General features: G+C 49.8%; 1 protein-coding gene across 1 annotated transcript in view; it reads left to right on the forward strand.

The window, feature by feature from the left end:
- Nucleotides 1–845: 845 nt before the first annotated feature.
- Nucleotides 846–12,121, forward strand: part of LOC129334474 (B-cell differentiation antigen CD72-like) — a 33,151-nt gene continuing 21,875 nt past the window's right edge. Inside the window, exon 1 of the mRNA XM_054986610.1 lies at nt 846–1,443. Coding sequence (XP_054842585.1) covers nt 846–1,443 — 598 coding nt within the window. The remainder of the gene's footprint in view (nt 1,444–12,121) is intronic.

Here is a 12,121-nt window from a genome sequence, read left to right on the forward strand (position 1 = left end):
AAAGGCACAACAGCCACTTCCAGAGTATACAATTCATTAATAAGAGGCTACAATTTAAAGTGCTACGTGCTCAGCCCTGCTGTAAATATAGTTTTTTATAAATACAATTAAAATGATATTATTAAAGTGCAAGGTGCAAGAGCAGCGAATGTTCATTCAAGCACAAGGTGCCTCATAGAAGGTCAGTCCTAAATAATGGAAGAGCCGTTGACAATTTTCAAGAAGGAGGCATCCAGTATAAACAAGCCATCGACGGATGGACCGGTTCCTAAGAAGCCGTTTGGATTCTTCTTCAAAGATGGCCAGAAGATATCAAGTAAGATGAAGATGCATTTCTAATTCATTCAGGGTAGTTTCATACACATCACCACTCTCTTTCATAAGCACTGGCATGAACAAAGGGGCCCTTGGCAAAGAGGCCACGTGCCAAGGCAGTGCCCAGTGCCGTCCGCAGGCAGACTCCCTCGCCTAGAAAGCAGATCTGGCCCCCTGCCTGTGAGGCAGCCTGCAGAGGAGGGGCTTGGCTCCGCGCCCCAAAGGCAGGCAGCCCCGGGTCCAGTCTCCCCTGAGCAGAGGTGTCCAAAAGCCCAGAGAGCCGCTGCCAGGCGGAACAGATGAGCCTCGACGGTCCGACTCAGCCCACGGCAGCCACACATGCGCCCCCCTCTGGGGAGAGGGGGAGGGCCTTAACCACCGGAGCTAGGTGGTGGTGGTGGTGGTGTATGGGGGGGGGTGTCTCCATGCTGCTGCCTCTCCCCCGAGGGCTCCCTTTGGGCGTCAGGGTCACCCCCCCCCCCGCCTCTGCTGCTCGCCCATCACTGGATCTGGCTGCCGAGAAGCTCAGCATGATACGTCTGGGCGTTAAACGCGTCTTGGCGAGAATGTGCCCGCGGGCGCGACGAGGGGCTGGCAAAGGCTCCCCGGGCGTGCAGGAGGGCGGCCTTCCCCGTGCCCCTCGCCGGTCCGGGCGGCGTTCGGGGCGCCCGAGTCTTGTGGGCGTGAAGTACCGCCGCATTCGTCGGCCCGCAGCCGCGAAGAGCCCCGTCGGCGCTGCCGCTCTCGGGCGCGAGAGGCGTGGAAAGGGAAGGCGGCCGGTGGGGCGCGGGCGGAGAGAGGCTCAGCCCGGGAGGGGCGGGCGGCCTCGGCTGGAGTCCCCCGCGGCTGGGGCGAGGGCGAGGGCGAGGGCGGGAGAGGCTTGCGCCGCCGGGAACCCCTTCCGCTCCTCGCGCGTCGCCGGGGGCCCCCCGAGGGCTGGGCTGGGCGCGGGCATGGCCGAGGCGGTGACCTACGCGGACCTGCGCTTCGCCAAGGGCGCCCCGCGCAAGAGCCGCCCGCCCGCCGACGGCCCCGCCGCCTCCCCGGCAGACGACGGCGAGGGCGAGCTCACCTACGAGAACTGCCCGCCGGCCCGGACCCGCCCGCAGCAGCCCCCGCGGGCGCCCGGTGAGCGAGCGGGGCCAGGCGGGACGAGGCTGGGCAGGTGGGGGGACCGGGACAGGGCGGCCCTCCGCAGGACCCCCGACGAGCCGCCGCTTTCTCTTGCAGGGCCCGGCCCGTGGCGAAGGGGGCGCGTCCCGCTGCTGGCCCTGCTGGGCTCCTGCCTCTTCCTCTTGGCCACCTGCCTGGCGCTCGGCGTCCGATGTAAGTCCCCTCCCCGCCCAGGCCCTCCTTCACCAGGCCTGGCCCAGCCCTATAGCCGGCCCCCCTCCTGGGGGTCCCAGGTGGGTCGCCCTGTGCTGCTTCTCGGGAGCCCAGAGCCCGCAGGCGATGCAGCCACCCTGCAGACCGCCCCCCCCCCCCCCGCCCGGCCCGGTTCCCACTCCCGCCTTCACTCCTCTGTAGACTGGCAGGTCTCCGGGGAGCTGCAGCGGGCATCCCAGAGGCACGCAGCGGAGAGCGGCGCCCTGGGGCAGAGAATCGGCAACCGGGAGGAGGAGCTGGAGCGGTCCTTGGGGCAGCTCGACCAGGCCCGGGCAGAGCTCAATGCCACCCGGCTGGCCCTCTGGGAGAGCTGGCAGGCGGGCAACGGCACTCAGCGACGGCTGGAGCAGGAGCGGAGGTGGGCCCGGAGCAACATGACTCTCCTGCAGCGGGACAAGGAGGAGGCCACCCGGCAGCTGGTGGAGGCCACATCATGCCAGCGGATTGGTAAGCCTGTTGGTAGTTAAGCTTGGCTGGTGGCGACTGGCCCAGATCCCTCAACTTAGAAGGTCTTGCCTTTCCACCACGTCCCTCTGCTGATCCAGAAACTGGTGCGGGCAGTAAAAGGGAGAGCAGGCCTCCTACCAATGTGGGTGTTTTGGCTGCCTGTAGGGCACCAGTGGCAGAGGCGGAAATGTCTCTGGATCTTGCTCTGTCACCCCTCATTGGCCCGATTTGCCTCTGTCCGAGCATGATGCTTAAGCACGATGCTGTCATAGCTGCCACAGTTGGAGTTTGTGAGCTGTTACCAAAAGCAGCCTGACGTAAATCATGCGCCAATCACGGGGGCTCCAGATCAGGGTGCACCTGGGACCCCCCCTCCCCTCCCCTTGTGTCTTCCCCTTCCCCAGGCTGCTGTCCCAACGGATGGATGCTCTTCCGATGGAAGTGCTTGTGGGTGTCAAATGAGCAGAAGACTTGGGAACGGAGTCAGACTGACTGTGAAAGGCAATCCTCTCAGCTGCTGATTGTCAAGCCCTGGGATGCTGGCACCTTGTGGGACGCTGCAGGGATAACGGTGAGAAGGAACGTCATTTCCATTTGCAGAAAAGGGGGCGCCACTTCTGCCCAGTTCCCCCCTCTCGCTGCAAGCCCCCACTCTGCCCCATTTGCATGGTGGGATGTCTGCCTGCCTGTGGGCTGGGGTGGGGGGCGGCATCGCGGCCAAGGCTTACTGGCCAGCGGGGGCTCTGAAGGCACTTTGTGGCACCCGAAGAAAAGCAAGAAGCAAGGAAGCCATTTCAACGATGAGCTACGGGAGAGCTGGCTCAGCCCATACTTGCCTGGTCCAAGTATGAGCGGCAGTGGGGGTAGGGGCTGGATGGAGAAGAGGAGGAAGAGGAGGCAGGGTCCTCCCGGCAGGGCCAGGTGGGCCACGTTTCATCACAGGCTGTGGGCCCAGGCAACTCACGGGCCTGTGGTGGGGGCCACAGCAGCTTCCCCCTCCTGCCTGGGCCATCTGCTCTGCAGGCACTTGGGGCTCGTGCTGTGGGCAGGTGGTAGCTGGAGGGTCGAATGTGTGAGGTCGGTGTGAGGCCCTGGCAAAATGTTGTGTGTGGGTCTATTGCTTGGTGGGGGTGGTGAAGCATGAGAACGTCAGAAGAGCCCTGCTGGGTCCGACCCGTGGGCCGTCTCATCCAGCATCCTGCTTCACACAGTGGCCAGGCCGTTACTCTGGCTGGCCAACAATCAGGGCACAGAGACTGGGGCCCTTTGAATGCCACTGCCTCACCCCTGGGGGTACCCAAACCAACCTGGGTGGTATCTGCTGCCATCAGTGTCTCTGAGAGTGTTTGCAGTTTGGCAGATTGCACAGGAGCACGCGCAGGAGGGTGCCTGGTTCTGCCTCAGGCCATCAGGGGGCAGCGTTGCCTGCTCAGGCTGGCCGGGGCTCTCCAGGGTCTCAGGCGGGAGGCCTTCCACCTTGCCTACTGCAGGGGTCCCCGGAGTGCTGCCCGTGGGCGCCATGGTGCCCGCTGACACCTTTCTTGGTGCCCACCAAGTATTTTTAGAAAGTGGGCAGGGTTGGGCTTCTGCCCAGCCAGGCTTGTGAGTGGCCACAGGAGATTTTTAAGCAGTTGCTTCGGCAGCAGCTGCCCCCACAGCACAAGCATCTTCGCTATGTGACCCAAGGGACAGTGAAGAGGATGGCTTCAAAGCAACATGTTCAGTTTAAAGGGCATGCTGTTGAACACCCCGCTTCTTCCTGAAATGTTGAAAAGTGCCTGTTACGGTGTGCACGACCTCCCTCCCGGACATTGCGTGGTTGGCTCCATCTCTTGGGGCAGCAGTTTTGGAGCTGTGCCAACCTCCCCCCCCCCGCCCCGCCCATGGTAGAATTCCAAAGGATCGCGCAGGTTCAAAAGGTTGGGGACTCCAGGTCAACTGCCGGGGCCTTTATCCCTGGAGACGCCGGGGACTGAACTTGGGGCGTTCTGCATGCAAAGGAGATGTTCTAATATTGAGCCACACCCCCTTCCACATCTGGCAGTTTGTACCTGCATTGCTATTTAGAAGCTCTGCGTCGTTGCATGCCATCCCGCATCCCTCCACAAGCTAGTGTGGAGATGATCTAACACTCCTTTGCAATCCACTGAAAAGCGGGTTAGCTTGACTGTCGCTCCTCCCATTTAACAACACTGCGGATAGCAAGGCTGAAGAGGCGTGCTGTGTTTAGAGATATCTGGCTTAGAGCATCCAAAATATAGAAAAGTTTAATAAACTAAAAACTAAAAAGAGTACACGTGGCCTGTTCAAGTATCAGGCTCAGAGAAATAAAGCGAACAAGCCGTGAAATCTAACTAATAAATGCTTCTGTTATAATTCAATCAAATTTATAGCAATATTATAATCCACTTAAACAAGAGAAACTGTATATATACAGGGTGGATGATTACAAATACAAAAGGCAGGGCATCATATAAATATATAATTCAACAAGAATTTTTATGCAATATTAAAGTGCTAGTGCCTGAAGTTGACCAGAAGTCTATACAGTAACCACCAAAGTTCCGGTAGATTTATAGTGTGACGATGCAAGAAGGTCTTCAATACAATTCTTTTGGGAAAACTTTGTATATGGTCTCATACAAAGGAACAATGAGAGGCAGCAAAAATGATACACAACTGTGACGGGAAGCCAGCAATCTGCCCGTTTCATCTCTTCATCCTGGCAGTCGTTATGTCACAGTTCAAGCCTGAGAAATCCATTTCTCAGACACCAGAGAATCTACACCAAGAGAAGCTGATGCAGCACAGCAGCCAGAGATTGTGCAACTCTGGGACCTGACTGAGACACAAGAGACACCTGCAGAGCCCACAGAAAGAGAAGGGGAAGCAGAGCCAAGTGTCAGACACTCAGCCAGAACAAACAAAGAAGTTCCACCGATGAAATTTTCCTACCTGACAAAAACAGAAGCTGTACCAGAACCTTCTAGCTGGGAAGACATAGAAGGAATGCCAGCAAGAGAAGCAGAGAAATGGAGAAAAGCTGCAAAGGAAGAAATTGACTATGGTTGTTGTGGGTTTTCCAGGCTGTATTGCCGTGGTCTTGGCATTGTAGTTCCTGACGTTTCGCCAGCGGCTGTGGCTGGCATCTTCAGAGGTGTAGCACCAAAAGACAGAGATCTCTCAGTGTCACAGTGTGGAAAAGATGTAGGTCATTTGTATCTACTCAGGAGGGGTGTGGTTGAGATGAGTCATCCTGTAAGAGTTTCCCAGGGTGTGGAATGCTAATGGCGGGAGGCTTCACTGTATCCTGAGGAGGTTCTTTTGCATATGGATTGGTACTTGATGTGCTAATCTTCTCTGCAGGGCTATTGTCAGGGATAGAATGTTTTGTTAGCCTGGTGTTTTTCAGAACTGGCAACACTGTGACACTGAGAGATCTCTGTCTTTTGGTGCTACACCTCTGAAGATGCCAGCCACAGCCGCTGGCGAAACGTCAGGAACTACAATGCCAAGACCACGGCAATACAGCCCGGAAAACCCACAACAACCATCGTTCTCCGGCCGTGAAAGCCTTCGACAATACAAGAAATTGACTCTCTGATCCAGAACAAGACATGGATTCTCACAGAACTACCACCTGGGAAAAGGACAGGAGGATGCAAATGGATTTTCAAAACCAAACTTGATGCAGATGGAGAAGTACAGAAGTACAAAGCAAGACTAGTTGCAAAGGGATATTCCCAGAACTATGGAGAAGACTATGATGAAACCTTTGCACCGGTAGTGAAACACACTTCAGTAAGAACACTACTGAGCATAGCAGCCGCAAGGAAGATGCATGTGGAGCATCTGGATGTGAAAACTGCTTTTCTACATGGAAAGCTGAAAGAAGACGTGTATATGACACAGCCTCCTGGATTTGAACAGTCCAAAGACAGAGGACTTGTATGCAAACTTCAGAAGAGCATTTATAGACTGAAACAGGCTGCAAGAGCCTGGAACCAGAAACTGAACCAAATGCTCATCAAAGAAGGATTCAAGCAAGGCGGGGCAGAACGCTGCCTGTACTCAAGAAAGAAAGACAACAAATGGACTTTTATCCTGATTTATGTAGATGATATTCTTTGTTATGAAAATCAACAAGATTGTGATGAAATAATTCAGCATCTGAACCAAGAGGTTGAGGTAAAGCGTCTTGGAAATGTCAGTTTTTATCTTGGCGTTCAAATAGAGCGAGAGGAAGATGGAAGCTATCTTCTCAATCAAAAGCAAAAGATCATGGATTTCCTAGACTACATGGATATGAAAGATGGAAAACCAACATGTACTCCAATGGAAACAGATTTCCTGAAACAGAGTGGAAACAATGAACCTCTGAGAAACATCAAAGTATACAGAGAAGCCATTGGAAAACTGCTCTACATAAGTACAGTGACCAGACCTGACATAGCAGCAGCAGTTGGAATACTGTGCAGGAAAAGTGCATCACCAAGTGTGAATGACTGGCAAGCAGTCAAAAGACTGGCAAGATACCTAAGAGGAACTGCACAACTGAAGCTCAAGCTACCAGCAAGCGACAATCCCAGACTAGTGGGATTCATGGATGCTGACTGCGCAGAAGACATCACAGACAAAAAGTCTACCAGTGGACGAGTGTTCTTCTACGGTGGAGGAGCAATCAGCTGGACAAGCAGAAAGCAAGACCTTGTAGCGGCATCAACTAAAGAAGCTGAATACATATCAGCAGCAGAAGCATGCCAAGAACTCAAGTTGATTCTACAACTATTAGAAGACTTTGGGATAGATGAACCCAAACCTATACAACTCTTTGAAGATAATCAATCTTGCATAAAACTTGCAAATACTGAAAGAATTGGATCAAGAACCAAGCACATTGACATAAAGAGTCACATTGTGAGAAATATGCAAGAAGAAGGGCTTGTTGAGCTACAGTACTGCCCTACAGAAGAAATGATAGCAGACGTTCTCACCAAGCCACTTGCCAAAGAGAAGTTTCAAAGTCTACGTAAAAAACTGAACTTTGTGGACTTTGTACACTAGACATTGAGAAGGGGTGTTGGAAATAGCAATGTCTGGTGTCCTGCAGCAGCCAGAAGGTAAGAAGAGCCTTCCATGCAGGGGGCAGCAAGGATCACTTAGTTAGGACAGTGAGAGCAGCACCTCCCTCGTTCCCTGGGGGTCATTCCCTTGTCTTGTCTCCTATTGGGCTAAACGGGGGAATATCCTGCTTCTTCTCTCTCCTGCTTCACTTCACTCTCTCTCCAAGATGTAGTCAGATAGCAAGGAATCTATCCCTGTCTCTCCTTCTTCACTATCAAGTATGTATTTCCTCAAATAAACTTTTTGCCTCTTTAATCAGCACAGCGTAACTTCTCTGCTCTGTTTGGACTCAGCTAACAGATTCTAGGACGAGGCCATTTCTTCACCTCCTCTTAAAGCCACGGGCAGTCTGTGAATATATTTGAGATATTCATATCCTTTCCTTCTTCATAAATTTATGCAAAGTAGCTTGCAACATTTCCTTCAGAACAAGAGACATACAATAAAAGTGAAACTAACAAAACCAGGAACCTTTTACAAAACAGTAAAAGCAGCCTTAATTGATAAAAACATAAAAATTATAGATCCAGAAAGTGAACCAAATGGATGGCATTCTGAAATACATGGACGAAAAAAGCCATACAGATGAGGAGGGTGTTTGCTGCTGTCATGGGTGGGGGGAGCCTTCAGATTGGCAGGGCCACAGAGTGTGCCTTGTGGGTTGCATTAAGGCCCCCTGCAAGCACCCCTGTTCCAGGCACCTTTGTGGGCTGTCCTCTGGTTCTATCTGAAATTTCTCTGTACTGTAGCTCCTTATCACCTCTACTGAAATGGCACAAAAGTTTTATTTTTATTTATTTATTTATTTATTTTATTTCAAATTTCTATTCCGCCCTCCCCGCGAGTGGGCTCAGGGCAGATAACAACATATTAAAATACAATAAAAATTCATCTGCATTCATAGAATCATAGAGTTGGAAGGAGCCATACAGACCATCTAGTCCAACTCCCTGCCCAGGTTAGTAATACACATTTAAAACAGGGTGGTGGACAGCCTTCACAAGGAGGGTTAAGATTTTATACACCTCTTTTTCAGGCTGGTGGAGGCCTGAAAATAAATTTATTTATTTAATATCATTTATAGTCCTCCTTTCTCACTGAGACTCAAGACAGATTACATAGCATGAAATTAGTGCAATCAGTATCGGGAACATTTCCATACAGTATCAAGGACATTTCTGTGCAGTGTTCAGGACATTTCCACAACAACGTCATAGGATTTTACAAAGACGCAGCATTAACAAGGATCCAATACAGAGCTGAAGAATTGCTGAAACAGACATAATCAATTCTAGGACTGGCATTAGATAAACATGAAGTACAGGTAGTATAAGTAGTATCAATTACGGATCCACCTAACAGTAACAGGTTCCTTTTTTTTTTTTTTTTTGAAAAATTTTTATTGGGTTAGAATCCATTATTTCCACATTTACATTCAATTTTCCCCAATTTTTTCATCTCTAACCCCCTCCCTTTCCCCCCCCCTTTTTGTTGACTTCCAACAGCTTTCCAACCCTTTGTCCCCTTTCCCTTACTTTTATTAGCTTCCTCTATCTAAAACAAATATATATTCTCCATTATTCTAAGCAGTACATCCTTAACTATTTTTAACATTATATGCCCAAACTGTAAGCCTTTGTTTCCATCTTAGATAAACAATTTATCCCAATTTTTCAATTTCAGGTATTTCTATATATCATAAACCATATAGATCATACATTCGTTTATATCAAACAATTTGACTTATTCTCTATATATATTACTCATTCTATCTTTTTATAATAGTTCTATATATCTCTCCTCACGTAGTCAATCAATTTGACCCATCTATATCTTCAGACATTCAGTTTGGTACAAAACTTGTCAGAAAAAGAAGAAAATATTGTTAGTTAATCGCTCCTTATATTTAGTCCTTATAATTAATTATTTTCTCTATGTTCTGTTTGTTAACCTATATATATCTATATATATGTCAATCTATTAATCTGACTGCTTATTAATTCACATTTATCTCTTCTCCCCCCGGTAAAGTCTCCCCCCTCTACTTCAATACTTCAGTAGTTCTCAAACTGCCACAGTTTTCCTCCCACCTCCCATTTCTTCTCCAGGTATTGTTTCAGCTTCTCCCAGTCTGTGTTGAACTGCCCTGAGTCCAGATCTCTCAATTTTCTTGTCATCTTGTCCACTAACAGTAACAGGTTCCAAACGTCATTTTACAACTTGTCAACAAGGATGTTATGTGGAACCGTATCAAAAGCCTTACTGAAATGGAGATAAACTATATCTACAGCATTCCCCTGATCCAGCAAGGTAGTAACTTTCTCAAAAAAAGAGATAAGGTGAGCCTGACATGACTTGATCTTGAGAAACCTGTGTTGGCTCTTAGTAACCACAACCTTCCTTTCTAAATGCTCAAGGACTGACGGTTTGATGATTTGTTCTAAGACTTTTCCTGGTATAGATGTCAAGCTGACGGGTCGGTAGTTACCTGCATCCTCCTTTCCCCCCTTCTTGAAGATGGGGACAACATTTGCCCACCTCTAATCTTCTAGCACCTCGCCTGATCTCCAAGAATTCTCAAAAATAACAGACAGAGGCTCAGCAATTACACCTGCAAGTTCTTTTAGTACCCTTGGGTGCAGCTCATCTGGCCCTGAGGACTTAGTTCCATTGAAAGTAACTTGGTGTTTATGTACTACCCCTTTACCGATCGTAGGCTGTAATTTCCTTCCCCCCTCATATGTTCTGTTATTGCCATGTTGAGCACCATTTCCCTGGCAGGAGAAGACTGAGGAAAAGGAGGAACTGAGCAGTTCTGCCCTCTCTTCATCGCCTGTTACATTTTCACTTCCCTGTCCCTGCAATGGGCCTACCATGTCCTTGCTCTTTTTCTTACTTTGAACAAAAACACTTTTTTGTTGTTTTTAGCCTCTCTTGCTAGCCTAAGCTCATGCTGAGCTTTAGCTTTTTTTACACTCTCCCTACAAGCATAGGTTGTCTATATTCATCCTTGGTTACAAGGCCCTCCTTCCATTTCCTAAATGAGTCTTTTTTGTTTCTCAATTCATTAGAAAGCTGTTTATGGAGCCACCTTGGCTTCTTTAGGCTCCTCCTGTTTTACCTTCTCATAGGAATCATTTCTGATTGTGCCTTCAAAATTTTGCTTTAAGAAACTCCCACCCCTCTTGAACTCCCTTCTCCTTAAGTATGTCTAACCATGGAATTCTACCCAGCATAGCTTTCAGTTTGTTAAAATTTGCTTTCCTACATGTCTCGACTACGTATAGCTTTTCCCTTCCCTAAGACTGTAAATTCCAAATTTACATGGTCACTGCTACCCAGGGTGCCCACTAAGGGCACCTTAGGACCAAGGGGCCTCGCAGATGGCAGGGACACCCTGAGCATTGCCACAGGCGCTCTGTGCTGAAAGCATCCCAGGGCAGCAGCGTTCACCCAGATCATCGTTTTTGTTTTTATTTTGGTCCTAGAGTCGTCTGCAGTCAAATGAATTCTGGATTGGACTCAGCAGAGCATGGAATTATGAACCGGAAAGGAAATTGGAATGGAATTGGGTCGACGGCTCACGCTATGAAGGGTAAGTATAGGAGAGAAGGCCATTTTCTCCCCACCAATGAGATTTTTTTCCGGCTGGAAGAAACAGCCCAATTCCTCCCATCCTTAAGGAGCAAAATGTAAATTGTAGTTTTGACCCCTTCCCATCCCCCAGTGAGGACGTTATTCTACAGGCAGCCCAAACGTAAGACCTGAATATACCCATTCTGCACTGATGTTCTGAGTATACCCGGAAAGCTGCTGTAGCACAGTGGTTAAGTGGTTTGCTGGTGAATCAGCACTCTGCGGGTTCGAATCCCACAACTGCCATGAGCTCAGCAGGTGGCCTTGGGTCAGCCCCTCCTCTCAGCCCAGCTCCCCAGCTGCATTGTGGGGATAATAATAACACTAACTTGTTCACTGCTCTGGGTTAGGCACTAATCCATCTAGAAGAGCAGCTTATAATTGCAGTTATTAGTATTATTGTTGTTAGTATCCTGTACCTCCTCTGTAGAAAGGAAACAAGGGAGAGAAATATCCTGTGACAAGTGCAGAGAGCATATTGATTGCACTGGAGTCCAAACACTGCCCCGTCCAACATCCACCCATGAGGGAGTGGCGTGCAGCCAGTGCCCCATAAATAGCACATGGAGATGCAGGTCAAAGTGTTCAATCCAGATACAACCGTCAAAACCTCTCCCACACGGGCGTTTGGGTCTCATGCATGGGAGGGGCTTGGGAGGGGCAACCTTTTGCCAAGCAAGGGGAATGTGGAAAGGGGCAATGACACACACCTGCACCCACACAAAAGGGATTCCTGGAACAACCCCCTGATATTGTCGAAGGCTTTCACGGCCGGAGAACGATGGTTGTTGTGGGTTTTCCGGGCTGTATTGCCGTGGTCTTGGCATTGTAGTTCCTGACGTTTCGCCAGCAGCTGTGGCTGGCATCTTCAGAGGTGTAGCACCAAAAGACAGAGATCTCTCAGTGTCACAGTGTGGAAAAGATGTAGGTCATTTGTATCTACTCAGGAGGGGTGGGGTTGAGCTGAGTCATCCTGTAAGAGTTTCCCAGGGTGTGGAATGCTAATGGCGGGAGGCTTCACTGTATCCTGAGGAGGTTCTTTTGCATATGGATTGGTGCTTGATGTGCTAATCTTCTCTGCAGGGCTATTGTCGGGTGTGGAGTGTTTTGTTAGCCTGGTGTTTTTCAGAACTGGAAACCATGCTCTGTTCATTCTTAAGGTTTCTTCTTTCCTGTTGAAGTTTTGCTTATGCTTGTGAATTTCAATGGCTTC

This window comes from Eublepharis macularius, chromosome 8 (genome assembly GCF_028583425.1).
Source record: "Eublepharis macularius isolate TG4126 chromosome 8, MPM_Emac_v1.0, whole genome shotgun sequence".
NCBI classification, from domain to species: Eukaryota; Metazoa; Chordata; class Lepidosauria; order Squamata; family Eublepharidae; genus Eublepharis; species Eublepharis macularius.